This window comes from Gigantopelta aegis, chromosome 3 (genome assembly GCF_016097555.1).
Source record: "Gigantopelta aegis isolate Gae_Host chromosome 3, Gae_host_genome, whole genome shotgun sequence".
NCBI lineage: Eukaryota > Metazoa > Mollusca > Gastropoda > Neomphalida > Peltospiridae > Gigantopelta > Gigantopelta aegis.
In genome coordinates this window covers 17294082-17317081 of record NC_054701.1, presented here as the reverse complement: position 1 = coordinate 17317081, position 23000 = coordinate 17294082, and the positions used below count along the sequence as shown (strand labels likewise).

Here is a 23000-nt window from a genome sequence, read left to right as displayed (position 1 = left end):
ATATACACACACAAAATTCAAACAAACACGACCACTTTGAGAAACTGAATAAAGTCCATTGCCCATTGGTTCCGAAGAAACACACAAGTTAATTTAATGTCACTAAAAAAATATTGAAGCTTCTCTCTCAGGCGGAAATAAAAACAAAATGAAAACGATTCAAGTCCATTGTCCATTAACTCTGAAAAACACACCATATGTATTTAAGGTCTCTGCGAACTGGAAGTATCCCTCTTAGGCGGAAGTAAAACCCCTGGTTCCTTGAACTTTGATTTCCTTTCCTCAATTGGCATTGACCTTGACGTGGTCTCATAGGCTTCTATGTGTCCATAATGATGTACTTTGCACAGGTGGGCATTAAACTTTGCCTTTTTTTAACAGTTTCCGTCCACACAAATGGCATTTATACACACGAACAGTGAACACATGATATATAGCGCAATGCCTCATGAATGACCGGTATGTCGAATACACCTTCTTATTACAAGCAGGGACTGGACAACTCATGTCCTCTTCAGGAAACGCTCTTCGATCATCTCTCATTTCAAATCCCAGTCCTTCCATACCAACATCATTAGCTTGAGCCATCGCTGAAATTACTAAATCATCTAAATATTAGCATTTCATTTTATTTTCAACAAATTTTATATCTTCCTTTCCCAATTAAAACAAATCAACCACTCTTATTATTATTATTATTGTTATATTTTATCAATTTAAAATTATGAAAAAAATAACAAACAAATAAATAAAACAACATTTAAGAATTGAACGTGAACATTTTTGAGTTTCATGCTAGTATGAAACGCAAAACCGCTTTACACACTGTATGAATGGCGTAGCGCGTTAAACCGCAGCTCACGGTCAATGGAAATCACATTGTTTCCAATTAGAATGTATCTTAAGGAAGGTAGACAAACTACCCTACACCTCTCTTCAAGAATTACCAACCTCGACTATTCCCTTACCACGTGTATATATATATATATATATATATATATATATATATATATATATATATATATATATATATATATATATATATATTTTTTTTTTTTTTTTTTTTTTTATTATTATTTTTTTTTTTAACCACAAAAAAAAACAACCTAATAATAATATTTTAACATCCGTAACCCTTCTAACTATCAATACAAGTCAAACTTCTTTTATACTAAATTCTACACTGTATTCAAGGTGAATATCTCGATGGTATACGTATCCTACGAACACAGCGAGATCCCTTTTCAAGAACACGTGAATCAGTTAACTTAACATCTAACTCATGCTCAACCAAACAGTCATCAATATGAAATTGCAGACTCTAAGAATCCAACACCCCATCTTCCAAATCATCAGATGGATTCTGATCAACACAACTTTAAGGAATCTCCAACCACTCATACGATTTTAAATGATCAACATGAAGCATGATTGGTTTGTTTTTCGGTGTTTTCTGAACCTGAACAGTGGCATCGCTCAACATACCCAACACTTTATAGGGACCTGTCCAACCCGTACCCAGACTCTGATTTACCTTAGGAGGATACCAACGTCAAACAAAACTATTTTTAACAAACGTTCGTGGTTTTAACCCACATTCAATATTTAACTTTTGCCTGAGGGCATTTTACCTAAGTGTTTTCTTGCAACTTTGAAAGAGTTTCTCAAACTATTCTCCAACCATGCCACATACTGAACCTGACATGGCTGAGTTTCTTTATCTGGAGGATTTGCAACCATCAAGTCAATTGGAAACGTTTTTTCATGTCCAAACATAAGAAGATTGGGACTACAGCCAGTACTGTTATGAACCGATGCTCGATAAGCCATCAAAACATATGGAATATGATCATCCCAATTATCACGGTTTTCATTAACAAAACCAGATAACATTTGTTTTAAAGTTCTGTTAAACCGTTCGACAAAGGCCACTAATGAAAAAAAAAAATGTTTCTTAATTATGCACAGTTGACGAACACTTTGTTTAATGTTTTATTTTAAAGAAAAAATTCAGTTTGTCAAGCGTTCTGTTCCGGTCTGTGTTTTACCCACACTTGATGTCAATACTGATAGCCATTACGTTCATACCAGTGAATAGTTTGTAAATTATCTCTCTTTTTTAATGAACTTGTAATATATTGACAGATGTTAAATAACAAACTGTGGTGTGAGACCAGCGAAGCCGGTGTTTAACAGCACCGGAGGTGTTTGTTAAAAGTTCCTCGTGTTGCAGTTAGTAAAAGCGCCATGTTGAAACCCTACGAGTTAGTTATTTCTTGTTAAGATATAACATTCTGGCGACGAGGATTGTGGATCAAATGGCGACAATTGGTAAAATAGGAGAATTTGTAGAGGCAAGGGAATCGTTCACATGTTATGTGGAGCGTTTGGGACAGTATTTTGAAGCAAACGAAATTCTGGATGGAAAGAAAGTTCCGATATTTCTAACCGTCGTGGGTCCTGAAGTATACGGGTTGTTGAAGCACCTGTTATCCCCAGAATTGCCAGGTACAAAAACGTACCGTCAGTTGATAGACGTGTTGACGAACTATTTTACTCCAGCACCATTGGTAATTGCTGAAAGTGTCAAATTTCACCGCAGAAATCAGCGAGAAAGCGAAACTGTTTCTGGCTTTTTGATGGAACTGAAAAAGTTGGCTGTCACGTGTGAGTTTGGAAACTTTCTTACAAGAGCTTTAAGAGATCGTTTTGTTGGTGGTTTGCGAAATGAGGCCACGCAAAAAAAACTTTTGACAGTAGCAAATTTGACGTTAGAACAAGCAACTGAAATTGCACAGGCAATGGAAATGGCTGATAAAAATGCACACGAAATAGGTTTGAAGCCTGCATTTAATGGTAGAGAGCAACCTGTTAATGCGATTTCTCAGGTCAACAGAAAAAGTTCTTATTCTTTGGGGCGAAACAAAAACAATTCCAGCAAAAAGGGAATTTCGTGTTTTCGTTGTGGAGGAAGTCATGCACCACATTCGTGCCGATTTAAGGATGAAGAATGTTTTTCGTGTCTAAAAAAGGGTCATATCGCTAAAATGTGTCGTTCGAAAAAGAAAAATTCCAGAACTTTGGCGACAAAATATGTTACAGAGGAATCTGACGACGCAGAACTGGAAGAGTTTAGTCTTCAGACGGTTTACACCGCTGGATCAAGTGGATCAGCATACAAAGTTCAGGTACAAGTTTCGGATGAAACTGTTGTGATGGAAGTCGATACAGGAGCAGCTGTTTCTGTAATTCCAGAGAAGTTGTACCAGACAAAGTTTAAAAACATACCACTGGCAAAAGCACCAGTACGGTTGAAGACATATTCAGGAGAATATCTTCAATTAGTGGGACAGTTTCATGCGAAAGTGAAATATGAACAACAAGAAGTTACTTTGCCAGTAATTGTTGTCAAGGGAGATAATCCTGTACTGTTGGGAAGAAATTGGTTGGATAAGTTGAAACTGAACTGGAAAAATATCTTCAATGTCAGTGTGGCAGAGGATACACTGATCGACGAGCTAGTTCATCAGTATCCGTCGGTGTTTCAGGAGGGATTTGGAACTATTAAACATTTTCGAGCAGGAATTAGACTTCAGGAAAATACTCAACCGATTTACTGCAAAGCCCGAACAGTGCCATATGCATTGAGAGAGGTTGTTGAAGAAGAACTTGATCGACTAGAAAAAAGTGGTATTGTTACCAAAGATGATTACAGCAAGTGGGCAACACGGATTGTTCTTGTGCCAAAAGCGGATAAAACTATTCGTATTTGTGGGGACTATAAAGTCACAGTGAATAGATGCATTGAAATTCAGAAATACCCACTTCCAAGTGCGGAGGACATTTTTGCAACACTTGCAGGAGGTAAGGTGTTCAGCAAGTTGGACTTGACCAGTGCATATCAACAATTAGAATTGGATGAAAAGTCAAAAGGATTGTTGACTATAAATACTCATCGTGGTTTGTATTGTTTCAACAGGCTGGCATTTGGCGTGTCGTCTGCACCAGCTATCTTTCAGTCTGTGTTAGAGCAGATACTTCAAGGGTTGGATCATGTGAAATGTCGACTGGATGACATTTTGCTGTCTACGGCAACACGGTTGGAACATAGAGAACTCTTGAGTAAGGTGTTAGAGCGGTTGGAACAACACGGCGTTCGCTTAAAGCTGTCGAAGTGTGTGTTCATGAAGCCAAGTGTTACATACTTAGGGCATGTGGTGGATCATGAGGGAATTCATCCACTTGCAGACAAAGTGTCAGCAATTGAAAATGCACCTGCTCCAACCAACGTAACAGAGTTGAAATCCTTTTTGGGCTTGATCAACTACTATGGGAAGTTTGTGACCGACCTTTCAACCACGCTGCAGCCAATGCATGAACTGTTGAGAAAAAAACGTACCGTGGAAATGGTCTAAAGCATGTGAAGAAGCATTCCGAGAATGTAAAACGAAACTGATACAAAGTCAGTTGTTGGTACATTACGACTCGAACAAGGAGATAAAACTGGCTTGTGACACATCATCTTACGCACCTAGATGAAGACGGCCAAGAAAGACCGATTGCGTTTGCATCGAGAACTTTGAGTAGTAGTGAAAAGAATTATTCACAGTTGGAGAAAGAAGCGCTTTCAATAATTTTCGGAGTGAAAAAATTCCATCAGTACTTATATGGGAAACCATTCACTCTAGAGACAGATCATAAACCTCTGACAACCATACTGGGTCCGCATTCAGCAGTCCCAACACTAGCAGCAGCCCGACTGCAGCGCTGGGCATTACTATTGTCAGCATACCAATACAAAATCGTTTATAGGAAGTCGGTAGACCACGGCAATGCAGATGCACTTTCTCGATATCCAATGAGTACTTCGGAGGAAGGTGAGGCAGACATCTTTTACTTTACCTACTTGGATGAGTTACCGATAACCGCACAGGATATCAGTGAGGCAACCAGGAAAGATCCAATACTATCACGGGTTTGGACATATACAATGAATGGTTGGCCAGCATTCATTTCGGATAAAGGTTTACAGCCGTATTTCATTAGAAAAAATGAACTGTCGAATGAACAAGGTTGTGTATTGTGGGGAATGAGAGTGATTATTCCGCCAAAATATCGTGAGCGACTTTTGGATGACCTCCATGAAATGCATCCAGGCATGTGCCGAATGAAAATGTTAGCAAGAAGCTATCTCTGGTGGCCTGGACTGGATCAGAACATTGAATCAAAAGTGAGAGGTTGCACAGTATGTTTATCAGTGCGAAAAATGCCTCCTTTGGCACCTTTGCGACCATGGAATTGGCCGAAACGCGTCTGGCAGAGAGTGCATATAGACTATGCAGAATACAAAAAACAGAACTATCTGATAGTGGTAGACAGTCACTCGAAATGGTTGGAAGTATTCCAAATGACAACGACGACCTCGACAAAAACGATTGAAACTTTACGAACATTGTTTGCATCCTATGGCATACCTGAAGATCTGGTATCGGATAATGGTCCTCAGTTTACAAGTGTAGAATTTGATGACTTTATGCAGAAAAATGGCATACGTCACATTCGTACACCACCATATCACCCAGCTTCGAATGGAGCAGCAGAACGTTCGGTTCAGATTGTGAAACAAGCGCTTGTCAAACAAGTGTTACAAGCAACAAATCGAGATTACAGAATTAGTCTACAGCATCGACTGGATAATTTTTTGTTGATGTATCGATCAACACCACATAGTGTGACAGGTCGACCACCAGCAGAACTGTTTCTCAAGAGACAACTTCGCACTCGTTTCAGTTTGATTAAACCAGATACTGAAAAGATTGTTCATGCTAAACAAGAATTACAAGTGAAAAACCATGATGAAAGCCATGTGAAACTTCGTGAATTCCAAGAAGGACAATTTGTGCGAGTGAAAAATTTCAGAGAGGGCAAGGAGAGGTGGATACCAGCTGTTGTAGTCAAGAAATTTGGTTCCAGAACATACCTAGTAAGAGCAGGTGGTCGTGTTCGTTATGTGCATATTGACCACTTACTACCTTCAGCCTTGGTCAATAGGGAGACCATTGATTCAGACTCCGAATCAAAAGAGATGGTAGAAACTGTGCGACAATCGGGACAATATTATGATGTTGGTATACCGGTTCCCAGAGATTGTAACTTATCTTCATCATTGTCTTCGAGCAACCAGGAGATGGCAACTGGTTCGACACCCAGAACCAGTGACGCCCAGGTGAGGGATACTCCACCCAGGCGATATCCACAGCGTGAGCATAGAAGACCAAAGATTCTGGATCTGTGAAATCACGGATGTGAACTTTAAAGTTTATTGTTCAAACTTAAGTAGATTCGTTAAAGTATTACCGTTTTCTTTAAATGATTTTATTCTTTGAATGCATCAGTGGTTAGACTGAACTTTTAAAGTAGTGAATAAAGTTATTATAAGCTTTAAGTTTTAAAAGCTAAAATTCAGTTAATTGGTAGATCCTTAGGTCAAGGATTGGTTAACAGACATTACAGTTATTATGGTGACATTTTTGGTGTTCATAAACTGTTTACATCCTTAAGAAGGGGAGGAGTGTAATATATTGACAGATGTTAAATAACAAACTTATGGTGTGAGACCAGCGAAGCCGGTGTTTAACAGCACCGGAAGTGTTTGTAAAATGTTCCTCGTGTTGCAGTTAGTAAAAGCGCCATGTTGAAACCCTACGAGTTAGTTATTTCTTGTTAAGATATAACAGAACTGATTCTTAATTAATACAATTTATACATTCAAAATTATTCACAATTGTTAATAATAATGTTATGAATGGATTATTACAGTAGAGGCACAAAAATGTAGCATACCTTTCGCAGATCGAATATGGGCAAAAACGCCGACATTGTTAACTTTCGTCGAAAAATACGATTCGGCAACATTTCTCTCGAACACACTGACGTAATGATTTATATTTTCGCGGTGCTTTTGTAGAAAACATACAGACTATTCAGAAGATCTATGGTTATCATAGGTACAACAAATATTTTTGAAGTTCTGACCCGTCAAAGGTCAGAAAAACGTAATGTTTTCGATGTCGCCGACACGATTTAAAAAAATTTGACGTGTGACGCAGTATCTCAACTTCGACTGCACTAAATTGAAGCGGCGGTCTTCTGGCCTCAAATTACAGTTATCTTCCCATTTGGTTGTCTGGAATCCGGAAATCCGGAAAATTGTTCGCGTAAGTAGTCTGTTGTTTGACTGTGATTATTTGATGACAGACAATTATGAAGTGGCAACTATTTGATTGAAGTTGACAGGGGAGAGCATGTAGTTTGTAAACATGTGTAACTTGTTGACTTTGAAGACTTGTTTGTGGAAATTCTGGCCCATGCAAAAGTAGTGCTTTTTGTGTAAAATGGATGTACTTCGGCCAGGTTTAGTGGGTGTGTTTGTTTAAACCAATATCCTGGGAGAAAGAGATGGACAACAGGGGTTGTCCTTTTCAGGGTATGTGTCCCCCAGACAGGCAAAGGTACATACCAAAATCCATGGGCTTGCTGATATTAATAAAAATGTTATAGCCACTAAGGCTATATAGAAACATATCGCGTAATTAATTGTGGCCTGTGGCATTCTCCCGACCAAAACAAAATAGACCGCGATCCGTAAAACATTCGCTGAGTTACATGAGAATAAAGGTGCCATGCACAGAATCCGTTGCACCAAATCCGTTACACACAACAAAAAAAACGTTACTATTAGTAAAAATCACTTAAATAATGAGTAGAAGGCCGTCAAAAGGCACATAACAATGGTACCAATCTATGCCAGTATTCACAGACATTCCAAAAGCGGATGAGTACAGTTTTGTTTGTTTTGGCCCCAAAAATTTAATTTATTCCTAATTTATGCCAACAACCAATTTTAAATCAACTAGAACAAGCGAAATTGAATGACAATGAACATTTTAAAAATTACCTTTCGCTAGTAGTCATAGCTATTTAAATATTGTTATTGTAATTATCATATGAGTTAAATGAAATTATGTAGATAATGATTTACAATTGGAAACAAAATACGTTACTTTCTGCATTTGTGTTTGTTTTATATATATTTTGTTTTATAACAGGCACACATCAATGAGGTTGCACTAGATTAGTTTCAGTACGTGTATAAACGTGCCTAAAAAGACACCCAAGTCACCCAGAACCTAATTCCACCAAGACAATGTCGCTGTTTCTGAAATAAAATGTATACCTTGGTTTGCTATAAATATACAAGAGTTGAAAGTATAAACCTGAAATGTGAAGAAAAAAAAACTACCCGAAAACGAAACACAAACAACTTTGAATAATAACGTTAAATATTCAACTTGTTGCAATATCCCGATGTAAATACGCCAAATGTGATTTAAGAATATCATACTGTTGCTAAATATATTGGGAAAACAGAACCTGTTATTATACATTGCCAAACAATGGAGATTGTATTAAAAGTAACGTATTTTGCTCTAAAAAATGTCCCCTTCACTTAAATAACCATAATATATATTTGGTATCTCACAATGTTTGATAAAAGACCTTTATTGCATACACAACTAAATGAACATAATTTGGAATAATTTCTGAGAAGTACGTTTTTCAACATTTCTCTCGTCAAAAATTAATAATGTCGACGTTTTTGCCCATATAATAATTGAAAACAAATTATAACAACAGGCGGCTTAAAAATCATAAAAGATTAAATGATTTGGCCTTGTTGATCTGGCACATGTGAGGTCATTTGACACGCACCGAATGTTAATTCATCATCCTCCATTTTAAGACAATTTCTACGAGTCATGTGGACCCGATATCGGTACTTTTAAGGAATAAACAAAAACAACTTAGTAAAATCAATGGTTTTATGGGTTTGTAAAGTTTTGTATTGAGATACTTACTTGTCTGAACTTTATTGTTAATGAAAATGTTCACGAACTGTGAAGAAAAACTTCAACGACAAGCAGACAACAAATCGGATGTTGATTGCGCGAACCGTGCACGAGAAAACAAACTGGACGGAGTTGGAAGCTCAGTTAGGGACGTTGACGATATTTATAGCTAGGTGTATAGGCCCTACATAGAATATATAAGGATAATAAATCGAGTTGAAATGCGTATCTGCGCTTTCCCAAATGGCAAAACTGTACGTTAAAATTATATTAGACCCATCGCATGACTTGTTTGTGAATGGGGGGGGGGGGGGGGGGGGGGGGGGGGCGGCGGGGTCGTCGGCAAGCGTCTTACGTTTTTTTTGTTTTTTTGTTTTGAGGGGTGTATGGTCTAGCGTTACGAAGCGTACGGGGGGGGGGAGGGGGTAGGTGTCTAATTTTGACACAAATAGCGTTACGTAATGTTTGAACGGCCCCTATGTAACAAGATCCGGACGTAGAAAGAACATCACATTCTACGTCCCTCCGGACTAGGTACGGCATGGCCGCACCACTTTTTGTTTTGTTTTGTGGGTTATATTTGTTGTATCTGTGGAAATGTCCATCACAGGTGAATTTGAAAGGATAGTCTGGCAACCTCGAGCCGTACCACTATTTTTACACTGTGCCGCCCCTGCACAATATACGCTGCGGTCGACATGCCTGTCTTGGTAAATTATTCTCCTACCTTTATTTACCATATAGTCTAGTGCCAAATCTACAGAAAAGGCCCCCAAAACGTTTGATAGGTATTTTAGGGTAGATTTTGTTATTCAGTTGATTTTACATAATTTGGTCTGTCACATTATCATGAACGCTCTGCCCACTGGCACCAGTCTTCCAAACATATAATAATGTAAGCCCTTAGAGAGTGGTTGGTTGTGTTCTTTTTATAGAAAGGGAGGAAATATACATGCAGTAAATGAAACAATCATGGTGCATTTCCACCACCATATGAAGCAGGCTAATCCTGACCTTCAAGATATAAGAAATTATACACTATATATATTTCACTATCCTACACACTTCCCGACTTAAAAGGTTGCCATCCTTGGCAACACACAAAAACATATAATAATGGTATGTACAAAAACATATACAATGGTATTCGTAACACACATTCGGTCTCCCACACAATAGCTAAAAAAGTACACAAATCACTTCTAAGATAAAAAGACAAATTCTTTATTTGCGTCTCACCTTATGTACAGATTAAATAAACAAAAACATAGTTCAACAACAATACTGTAGCTAAAAAAGTACGCAAACCACTTCTAAGATAAAATATAGGCCTATGTATAAATATCACAGATTAATGCTGACATAATTGTATTCGCCACTCTCATGGAAACCACGATAATGTTATCGCACCTACATATTGACGACCATCACCCTCATGGTGCCAATTTCACAAAACATTGTAGTTTTAAAGGTTAAAGTTTACTTTGTTTAACGGCACCACCAGAGCACACCGGTTTATTAATCATCGGGTATTGGATGTCATATATTATGACCTTTGCTATACCAGTCGTTCTGCACTGGCTGGAACGAGAACTAGCCCAATGGGACCACCGATAGGAATCACTGGGCTACGTCCCTCCCTCGTAAGTTTACGTCTGTGATTAGCAGTTATACCCGTTGTATGTTTACATGTGTTTGGCATCTATCTACGGCAGAACATTACATCATTACGGAAGATGGAGCGCTGTAAGGACAAAATAAAATTAATTATGTTTACTTCAAAATATATTTGTTGTACTGTTAACAGTAATACACATTGTGGTTTAGTCATAGATTTACGATATTTGTTGTACTGTTAACAATAATACACATTGTGGGTTAGTCGTAGATTTATGATATTTGTTATACTGTTAATAGTAATACACATTGTGGTTTAGTCGTAGATTTACGTTTACGTGCAAAACTAGGCTTACGCCGTTTTGTGAACTTGGGCTCAGGATTGTACGTTACGACAGCGCAAGAGAACAGTTGCAACAGTAGTAAGGAGGCCTGTATGGGGCCATGACCTACTTTCCCGTGATCACGTGACCTTGGTAGGAGACAATGGGCTTTTGTGTAGGAAACAATGGCCTTTGTATAGGTGGGGTGCAGGTGTATGGCCTCGGTAGGAAACAATGGCCTTTGTATAGGAAACAATGGTCTTTGTATAGGTGGGGTGCAGGTGTATGGCCTCGGTAGGAAACAATGGCCTTTGTGTAGAAGACAATGGCACAATGGCCTTTGTATAGGAAACAATGACACAATGGCTTTTGTGTAGGAAACAATGGCATTTGTATAGGGAGGTGCAGGTGTCTGACCTGGGTAGGAAAACAATGGCCTTTGTGTAGGAAACAATGGTCTGGGTGCAAGTGTGCGATCATGGTGTATTCAATTCAATGTATTGCATATTACCAAACAAACTGGTGTCAGCAAACAAATAAAAGCAAAAGAAAAACATACAGCACCATTAACAACAACAATTAATAATAATACTATGTACAGGCCAGGTGTAAGTGACGTTGGATTTGGCTTCATTGTATAACGTCTATTGTGTTGTTTTTTTGTATTCACAGTGGACATACACGTGGATGTTTTTTCACAGTGTTTTATTCTAGGCACCCAAAATAATAGCCGTTAAAATATGTCTCGTGGGGAAGGACTGTACCTGTTTGCTGACTGTTTGGTCTAAAGTGAGGCTTTCATGTCGCCAGACAAAATGCGTGTGTGATGATTTTCATTCATTTGTATTTCTTTAGCACATTGTCGACGTTTTCTTTGTTGCCGTCATTCAGCCATTCATTCATTCGCTTTATAATAGAGGAGTACTTTATGAGACCTCTTCATCAGCCCTCATACAAAGGCATTTTATTACACCTCTCCGAGTGTTTATGAAACCAGGTGAACTGCAAAAGACATACCGACGCGTGCCCGTCTTAAGTAGCAGAATAAATTTGTTATGGTATGCCCACTGACCGTCAAAGTTTGTTTGTGTTTAGCGACATCACTAGAGGACATTGGTTTATGAATCATCGGTTATTGGATGAAAAACATAATTTTGACAGTTTTAGAGAGGAAACCCGCTACATTTTTTTCCATGAGTAGCAAGGGATATTTTATATATACAATCTCATACCCCTTATGGGGCCAGTATTTCATAATTAAATACAAACTTTTGTGTGTGTGTGTGTGTGTGTGCGTGTGCTGGTGTTGACTGAATTAGGTCAAACGCGAAGTGGTAACTAGTGTGTGTGTGTGTGTGTGTGTGTGTGTGTGTGTGTGTGTGTGTGTGTGTGTGAAACACTCCCAGCCCATTGCTATGGAGAAAGAACGCGTGACTGCAACACAGCTTTTTTTAGTTATGTCCTGAGCCCATGAGTGTGTCTCTGGACGAGTCCCTATGGTAGTGACACTGGTAAAGGGTAATATGTTGGTAACGATGTTTTTTGGGAGCTCGCACGATGTGATTTGTGCCTGGGAGGAGGGGCACTGGTTATACGTATCACACACATTCAAACATTCCTGTACCATATCTTTATGCGTCATAAGGTATATAAGTAAAATAGTTTTGGAAAACTCGTCATTTGAGGTAGAACCTTCAGAGGAGCAACATGTCAGACCAGTACAAGTTATATGTACCCGACGTGGATAAGTGGACCCGTTTCTATAAACTGCAGGCAGAAGGTAAACTTGAACCTCATTTTCCAGTGCAACGTGGTGGAAAAAGTCAGATGATGTACAGTGTAGATCGATGTCTAGAACTGTATGACCCTACATGGAAAAAAGAAAAAGAGGAACAGAACAAGCCTCCGACACCCAAAGTCGTCATGGTGTCCCCAACACAACAGGTGGCAGAGCAAGCCAAAGCCGATCTGAAACGGAAACAACAACAACAACAACAAAGTGGTACGGGCTGGAAAGCCCCGAAACTGCAGAAGCATTTCTAAATAAACTATAAAAGGAACTATGTGGGTCAGATATGGTCATTTCATTTAGAGTCGTCATGCAGAGCACATGTTCAGAATGTGGTTTCACATTCTCTCGGAGAGACGCCATGTTAAGACATTTTCAACAAAAACATGCTAAAGGTCTACCACCACCACCACCACCACCACCACCACCACAGCAGCCACCACCACCACCACCACCACAGCAGCCACCACCACCACAGCAGCCACCACCACCACCACCACAACAGCCGCCACCACCACCACCACCACCACCACCACAGCAGCAGCATCCCCTAAGATTGCTACATCCCTTCACCATGATCGTGTCGGGACCCACGTCGTGTGGAAAGACATTTTTGTTGTACAAACTGCTAAGGGATGGTAAAATCCAGCCGCCTCCTCAGCGCATCATCTGGCTCTACAAACGATGGCAACCTCTCTATGATACGATCAAAATGGTTGCTCGAGTGAAATTTGTTCAAGGCATACCCGAGAATTTGGAAAAGGATCATTATTTGGATCCCAGAGTCAGAAATCTCATCGTGTTGGACGACCTGATGTCTACAGCTGGAAAAGATTCTCGTATCACCGACCTGTTCACAGAAGGAAGTCATCACAGAAACCTCTCGGTGATTGCCATCAACCAGAACCTTTATAACAGCAAAGACCCGACACAGAGAAGAAACTGTCATTACCTGGCACTGTTCAACAACCCCATCGACAAGCAGCAAGTCCTAACCTTGGCACGGCAGATGTATCCGGAAAATACTGGTCATTTCATGCAACGGGTTGAGGAAGCTACCCACAGGCCCTACGGACATCTCTTGGTGGACTTGAAACCGACCACGCCCGAACATTGGCGCCTTCAACCTAATGGTTTAGAGACGGGGCCGTCCGAATGGTATAAAAGCACGAGCGTAACGACGAATGTCTCAGAAGAGTTTCAACCACCGTCGAAAAAAGAGCTCTACGTGCAAATCATGCAAAGAAACGCATTCAAGAGAAAACTACCAGGCATACCCGCCTACGAAAGTGACGACGAAGAAGAAGAAGATGAGGTAGAGCCCTATCTGAAAAAGGTCAAGAGGATGCAGTCTTGCGATACGTGTGGTCTGGTCTTTAAAGACGGGAGTGACTTGCAGCGACACGTGAAAACGTGCGAGGAGGGAAATGAAGAGCCGTCGTCCGATCTGGAAAACGAAGGCATTCGTCTCATGGTGGAACGTGAATTCGACATCAATCGTGATTATCTCCAAAGCAAGAGGAAACGCTACGAAGAAAAAAACATGTCCCAAGATGCCATCGAAAGAAACATGAAGACATTGCAATGGAAGTTATTTAAAGACACGTACTCTCGCTTTCTGACCTATATGCATTACTTTGACAAAGGCCCCAACACCAGGAAAATTCTTCAGTTTGTGAATCCAGACAGAGATCTCAGACCTCAGATTCGTTCTAAATTAAATCAGTATCGTTCATGGATTGGCGAATATTTGGACGAACAAGACGACGACGATACCGACGATGAGGAGGACGACGAAGATGAAGAGAAATGAACACTCATATTATTCACATGTCGCCCTTAAGGCCTCTCGATGTAACCCAATGTGTGTCCATTGCATGTGTAGTTGTCTATAGTGATTTTACTTTAGAAATAAAAAAATTTAAAAAACCAAACCATTGCGGTTTTTTTTGTGTTTTTTACTCTATGACTAGATTTGTGATTGGATATGTCTACCCCGCTACTTTATAGTAGCAAGAGTTGTATGTACAGGACAGCACATACCACGGCCTTTGATATACCAGACATAATGCACTGGTTGGCTATAGCCTATTTGGCCATCGACGGGGATCGATCCTAGATCGATCACTGTATTTACCCATTTGGTAATTAAAAAGCCCTGTACGAAGGCTAGTACTCTAGAGAAATTTTCTGTTTAAAAATGCAGCTATTTCCCTTTGGTTAACACGTACTACTTGTTAAACCCATGGCGGCGCGCGTGTCGCCGACTTACACTAATGGATTAATCACGTGTGACATCTCTCTCTCCCTCTCTCTCTCTCTCTCTCTCTCTCTCTCTCCTCCCTTTCTCTCCCTCCCTCTCCCCCCCCCTTTCTCTCTCTCCCTCTCTCTCTCTCTCTCTCAACCATTGCGTTTGTTTTTTGTGTATTCTACTCTATAACTAGATTTGTGATTTAATATTTCTGCCGCTACTTTATAGTATCAAGAGTTGTGTGTACAGAACAGCACATACCACTGCCTTTGATATACCAGACATAATACACTGGTTGTCTATAAAGGCTTGTACTCTTGGGAAATACTCGTGTTTAAAATGTAGTTAAAAGAGCATAGGTTATGTTGGAGCGTTGAGTTGCAGTCACGCGTTCTTTCTTCATAGGAATGGGCTGTAGTGTTTCACACACGCACGCACGCACGCACGCACGCACGCACGCTCGCACGCACGCATGCACAAAACGTTTGTGTTTAATTATGAAATACTGGCCCCATAAGGGGTATGAGATTGTGTATATAAAAGATCACTTGCTTCTCATGGAAAAAATGTAGCGGGTTTCCTCTCTAAAACTGTCAAAATTATGTTTTTCATCCAATAACCGATGATTCATAAACCAATGTCCTCTAGTGATGTCGCTAAACACAAACAAACTTTGACGGTCAGTGGGCATACCATAACAAATTTATTCTGCTACTTAAGACGGGCACGCGTCGGTATGTCTTTTGCAGTTCACCTGGTTTCATAAACACTCGGAGAGGTGTAATAAAATGCCTTTGTATGAGGGCTGATGAAGAGGTCTCATAAAGTACTCCTCTATTATAAAGCGAATGAATGAATGACTGAATGACGGCAACAAAGAAAACGTCGACAATGTGCTAAAGAAATACAAATGAATGAAAATCATCACACACGCATTTTGTCTGGCGACATGAAAGCCTCACTTTAGACCAAACAGTCAGCAAACAGGTACAGTCCTTCCCCACGAGACATATTTTAACGGCTATTATTTTGGGTGCCTAGAATAAAACACTGTGAAAAAACATCCACGTGTATGTCCACTGTGAATACAAAAAAACAACACAATAGACGTTATACAATGAAGCCAATCCAACGTCACTTACACCTGGCCTGTACATAGTGTTATTATTAATTGTTGTTGTTAATGGTGCTGTATGTTTTTCTTTTGCTTTTATTTGTTTGCTGACACCAGTTTGTTTGGTAATATGCAATACATTGAATTGAATACACCATGATCGCACACTTGCATCCAGACCATTGTTTCCTACACAAAGGCCATTGTTTTCCTACCCAGGTCAGACACCTGCACCTCCCTATACAAATGCCATTGTTTCCTACACAAAAGCCATTGTGTCATTGTTTCCTATACAAAGGCCATTGTGCCATTGTCTTCTACACAAAGGCCATTGTTTCCTACCGAGGCCATACACCTGCACCCCACCTATACAAGGGCCATTGTTTCCTATACAAAGGCCATTGTTTCCTACCGAGGCCATACACCTGCACCCCACCTATACAAAGGCCATTGTTTCCTACACAAAAGCCCATTGTCTCCTACCAAGGTCACGTGATCACGGGAAAGTAGGTCATGGCCCCATACAGGCCTCCTTACTACTTGCAACCCCAGAAACCACCAAAAAAAGATGCCTGGTTTAGTTTTTGCCCTGATTTTTTCTGCACTGCCACCCCACTTAGTTTAGGGTATAGTAGGCACTGTTCTGTTCACAGTTATTGGCAATGTGAGACGTCAACAACCAGGTCAGAGTCATCTACCAACATCTCCAGACTTACATTAACATAGTAATATACTATGATATCATATAGCTGATATTGTCATACTTGCAAGCGCGTGTGCAAGAATGTTTGCAAAGAGGATCTAGATTGTAAGGAACATCAGTAATGTATAACAAACTATCTGCCCTCAAAGGATTCACGCATTATACACGTGTGTGTATTTCTCCGTATATATACAGCTAAACACACACACACACGTACACACGCACACACACCCTAAACCCTTTAACTTCTTAGATTTCAGAATCGTCGTCTGAAACCGACACAACAAATGTTTCGTAGTTCTTGTCCTCTCCGTAGATTTTCTGGTAGATGTACAGACGTAACCTGTATAAAGCAAAATGGAAACACTGCAGAGTTGGTAGAATGAAGACAACGATACCCAGGACGATGCCAATTTTGATGTCATTCCGAATCCAGTCCAGCAAGGGTATACGACAACGTTGGAGTGTCCACAGACCAGAATGCCTTAAAATATGTTTAGATGACGCAGTAAATCACGGGGTAACGTAAAACAGACGTACTGGCCTAGCGTTTTTTTAAAACGTCAGCAAAGACGAACACTGTATTCAGCCCGTGAAAATTTAAATCATCAAATTGTACACCAGGGTGGCCGAGGTTTGGTTGCACTCTATGTATATTACACTAAAATAGACAACGCCCGACATTTATAGCATCAACAAATACTATGTTCCAAATAACGTTATGAAATTTTAAGGTACCATTGCATCCTGATTTTTATGGCTGGGTCTTGCACATGCTGAAATGTCACGTTGCCGGGGGACGTCATTATTATTTGTCATTTTCAAATCCGGTCTTTCAGAATTAATTAGCTTATTTTAAATTAGTACATGTGGTAGACTTATAATCACAAGTGTCCAATTCTTTTGACAAGGGTGAAATGCTTTGAGAGCTAATTTTGATTTGATTGGAAATAGTGTTTACGTTTGAAATCGATTTTTCTGGTTCTAACCTTGACCTTGCTCGGCAATGACACCAAATGGCGACACTGGCGGCGAGCACCATGTGGAGAGTGAGCGCGAGGTAGGTCCACGTGGTGATGTACGTCATGATTCGTGTCCAGCAAGTTTGAACCCAGTGCCGGCACTGTCCTCCGAGACCGACCATGACCCTTATGAATGCGAACAGGACGTAGCTGCCACCGATAGGCGTAAATTATGAAAACGGCCAGGGAAACCGCCACTACAAGAAAAAAGACGTTGAATACTTATTCTAGCCCGTGACTATTTTAAATGTCATCAAATGTACACCACGTGTGTATGAGTATATGTATGTATGTATGGTATATTATACTATAATATACATAACGGTATACATATATAGCATATAAATATATATATGTTCCAAAGGATGTATGCATTGATTTTAAATATCATATATATTGTATGTCGTATTTGACTATTGCATACTAGATATTAACGTTACCGGGCGCAGGGGATAATGTGGTAATTTCTGGCCTCACAAATTGTCTCGTGCATTGCTGGGATTCGAACCTGTGGCACCGAACGTTCGCAACTTGCAGACTTAGTGTTTACATTCTGAGCTATCCAGACATCCATAAAAAGAGGACGCTGTTTAACTCAAACATATACATGGGGCCTACAAGCTACGTGGTCGATCCCGCACCACGTACATGTATGATGGATGGATGGATGGGTCCACGTGGTTGTATGTATGTATGTGGTGTTGTATGTATTACCCATAATGCTGACACCGTTCTCCAGAATATCACGACCCGTGGCATGTGCTATCCAGGTCGTAGGCTGCCACATATAAAGGATCCTTGACGAAATAACTGTAGCGGGAGTATTTCTGATATATCCAGAATTCCTGATTTTTAATACTAACAAGCATTCTCACAGTATGGCTATAACAGTAGACTACATGTTCCCTACCGTAACCAAAATGTATTTATGTAATAGTACGTGATAAAGCTAAACACAAAATTGCAGTTCATTTTATCTCACTGTTTTATGTCACTGTGGTTTTTTGTTGCCGTTTTTTGGGGGGTTGGGTTTTTTTTGGTGTTTTTTGTTTTTTGAGGGGTGGGGGGGGGTTTCAATTATACTCAGTCCCATAATGAGTTTAAGTTTAAAAGAATTGCTCAGTTTCTAACATATATGTTTGCAGATTATAATATAAGAAACAAATATCACTTCTAATCTGAGCCTTTAATACGTATTGGAGGTAAAATTCAGTTTTAACTATTACAAACATTGCACAGACAGGGGAAGGACGTAGCCCAGTGGTAAAACGCTCGCTTCGTCTGGGATCGATCCACGTCGGTGGGACCATATGGGCTATGGTGTATCAAAGGCCGTGGCATGTGTTATTCTGTGGGATAGTGCATATAAAAGATCCCTTGCTGCTAATAGAAAAAAGTAGCCCATGAAGTGGCGACAGCGGGTTTCCTCTCTCAATATGTGTGTGGTCCTTAACCATATGTCCGACGCCATATAACCGTAAATAAAATGTGTTGAAAGAAAGAAAATCTTTTATTTAACGACGCACTCAACACATTTTATTTACGGTTATATGGCATCAGACATATGGTTAAGGACCACACAGATTTTGAGAGGAAACCCGCTGTCGCCACTACATGGGCTACTTTTTCCGATTAGCAGCAAGGGATCTTTTATTTGCGCTTCCCACAGGCAGGATAGCACAAACCATGGCCTTTGTTGAACCAGTTATGGATCATTGGTCGGTGTAAGTGGTTTACACCTACCCATTGAGCCTTGCGGAGCACTCACTCAAGGTTTGGAGTCGGTATCTGGATTAAAAATTCCATACCTCGACTACCAGCCTGTAGACCGATGGCCTAACCACGACGCCACCGAGGCCGGTCACAAAATGTGTTAAGTGCGTCGTTAAATAAAACATTTCCTTCTTTCCTTCAACAGCGCGGTATATATTGACTACCAAGACAAGCATGTCGACCTTAGCGTATACTGTGTGTGTTCAAGTAGGCTGAACGTAGCTCGACAATATCTGTATTGATCAATCCGTTCAATACATTATACATTACTTCCTCAATACACCAAACTGACCTAGTGATCGCTTTCGTTTTATTGCTCTCTTACTTACTGGCCCTGCCCCCCTTCCCCAATCACGCATCGTTTTCCTTCCCCCACAACGTTATATATATTTTTCTGTCGTCTCTTAACATAAAATAGACAATGTATCCCCCCCCCCCTCTCGCTCTGCCTCTCTCTGTCACTGGCTCTCTCTCTCTCTCTCTCTCTCTCTCTCTCTCTCTCTCTCTCTCTCTCTCTCTCTCTCTCTCTCTGTGTGTGTGTGTGTGTGTGTGTGTCTGAGTCTAACTATCTCTGGTTTTTTAAGGGGTGGGGGTGGCAATACTTCTATAGTTACGTAAACATGGACCGAATTTACAAAGCCTGTTTAAGTCTTACACGCCTGTAACTACAACCATTTACAATGCTTAAACACCTGCATTTAAGTCTCACACGCCTGTAACTACAACCATTTACAATGCTTAAACACCTGTTTATGTCTTACACGCCTGTAACTACAACCATTTACAATGCTTAAACACCTGCATTTAAGTCTTACACGCCTGTAACTACAACCATTTACAATGCTTAAACACCTGCATTTAAGTCTTACACGCCTGTAACTACAACCATTTACAATGCTTAAACACCTGCATTTAAGTCTTACACGCCTGTAACTACAACCATTAACAATGCTTAAACACCTGCATTTAAGTCTTACACGCCTGTAACTACAACCATTTACAATGCTTAAACACCTGCATTTATGTCTTACACGCCTGTAACTACAACCATTTACAATGCTTAAACACCTGCATTTAAGAAAACCGGGCTTCGTAAATTCTCATATTATATATAATTATACTAGGGAACAAAGACATACGTCATGTATACGTGTACAGTCAGATATACATATGCACACACCCGTAGGTACACACACACACACACACACACACACACACGTACACGTACATATTACACACACACACACACAGACACACACACACACACACACACACACACACACACACACAATCCTTTTCGAAAAATGTTCCGACCAAGAACGATTTGAACTCCTTTTAAAACTTCCTGGTGACTCAAATTAATATCGGCTAAGCCTAAAGGCCTATTGTAAAAATAATAACGTCTACGTTTTACCTGTGACGTGTAAAATGCCTCGGGTTTGCTGTAATTAAGCCAAACATTAGCGAGTTTAAACTCGCGTTTCACTACTGAACACATATTTGACACCTGGTAGGCTTATCACCCGTTGGATCGTTGACGATTTTGTTGTTTGGATTATCAAACAAACCGCTTACGTCATGTTGCTATACAGGACTGCGTTCAGCGAGACAGAGTGGGAGAATGCTTGAAAGACTGGGGCCCTATTTTCGAAGCCATCTTAGCGCTACGAAATCATAAAACCGTCGTAGGTTGTGACGTCACTACAGCGCACGCCATAGTGACGTCATAGCTTACGATGATTTCACTATTTCGTAGGCTAAGATAGCTTCGAAAATATGGGCCCTGGTTCGCGAACTTCACGGTAAACCGAATGACTACATACATTGTTGTTGGGAGATCCACTATACCACTATAGCCTATATAACACTCAACGTGTCTCGGAGCATTTTTATTTCAAAATTTCTCGAGGAGAATGCTTCTGAATCCACTTTGTAGGCCTACAAATCTGCCTATGGGAAGTCGGCTTATTTGCCCTTTTTAGAATTCTGTGATCCCCACTTTACAAAATCCTGGATCCGCCAAAGTTGCGCTAGGTAGCACTCAAGAGTCACTACTATACCCTAACAGTGTATTACTCGATTCACTGACGGTGTGAGGAAAATTGGATTTCACCTGCGGTTATTAAATAAAGACTACAATCTGAATGGGGGGGGGGGGGGGAGCAACCCACCATTGGGGGTGGGGTGGCAAATAGTAATACACTATGCATGTATGATTTTATAAAATTTAATACAGTGTAAAAAAAAAAAAAAAAAATTTGATTGGGGGACCATGGCCCTTCGTGCCCCCCCCCCCCCACCCCACCCCTAAAGTTAAGAGCTCAACATATTATCTTGAGTTCTCAACTTATTATTTCGAGCTCTTGGTTGGTCATGTTGAACACTTGACTTATTATCTCGAGCTTCGACTTATTATGCCAGAATCTCAGCTTATTATTTCGAGCTCATGACTTATTATCTCGAGCAATCAAATTATTATGTCAAATGCCCGACATTAACTCTCATCAACATGCTTGTCGTTTTCTTTTGCAATTCTCTCTTTGGTTGTACAGTCCTGATACAGAACTCCTGAAGTAATAAGTCAAGCGCTCGAGATAATAAGTTAAGCCCTCAAGATAATAAGTCGAGCACTTGAGATAATAAGTCGAGAGTTTGAGATAATAAGTCGAGAGTTTGAGATAATAAGTCGAGCACTTGAGATAATAAGTCGAGAGTTTGAGATAATAAGTCGAGAGTTTGAGATAATAAGGCGAGCACTTTAAATAATAAGTTGAGTTATTTTTCTGTTCGATCACGTTAATGGAAAGTGGACCTTATGTTGAGATCTCGACTTTCTATCTTGAGATCTTAATTTATTACGTTGAGCGCTCGACATATTATCTCGAGCTAACAATCAATCTAATTAAAATTAGCTCCACTACCACATGTAATAGTGGAGCTAATTTTAATTAGATTGGCTAACAATGAGTGTGTACTAAATATTTCACCGTAGTATCTATATTATTGTGGGGGTTTTAAGATTGTAAGAAAATAATGTTTGAGGCCTTAGTACATTTTAAATTACTGGTATTTTGGTGTTTAACATAATTACATAAGGTTATTTCGACACTTGCTCTTGATAGTTAAATTTCTTAATGCAGCCCTCTGCTGTTACGAGCGTTGTAGGTGAAAACGATGGGGAGTGCAGTAATAATATTTGGATTGTGCTCTAGAACAAATATATTTTATGACTATACTATCAAGTCTGTTTTCGACGTTCAGCACTTATATCGAAATTAGTTTCCAGTATAATTCGTCATTCACCCGAAGAATTTCGTATAAATTCGGCATAATTCCGAATGTTTTCAAATTCTTTTCAAATCGCTAACATGATTCTGGTTTTGATTGTTCGAATGAAAGGTCAAGTGAACATGACTTTCAACGGGATGATGTCAGATCCACATGGAGCTGAATTTTAATCGGTTTCTAAAGACCACGAACCACAATTTTATTTATTTTA

General features: G+C 39.9%; 1 protein-coding gene across 2 annotated transcripts in view; it reads right to left on the bottom strand.

Moving 5' to 3' along the window:
• Positions 1–21192, bottom strand: part of LOC121367618 — a 214510-nt gene extending 193318 nt beyond the window's left edge. The window contains exon 1 of one of the 2 annotated variants that reach the window (XM_041491903.1): positions 20916–21192. In XM_041491903.1, coding sequence (XP_041347837.1) covers positions 20916–20999 — 84 coding nt within the window. In that variant the 5' untranslated portion in view covers positions 21000–21192. The remainder of the gene's footprint in view (positions 1–20915) is intronic. The other variant, XM_041491904.1, reaches the window with a different exon arrangement.
• Between the last annotated feature and the right edge of the window lie 1808 nt (positions 21193–23000).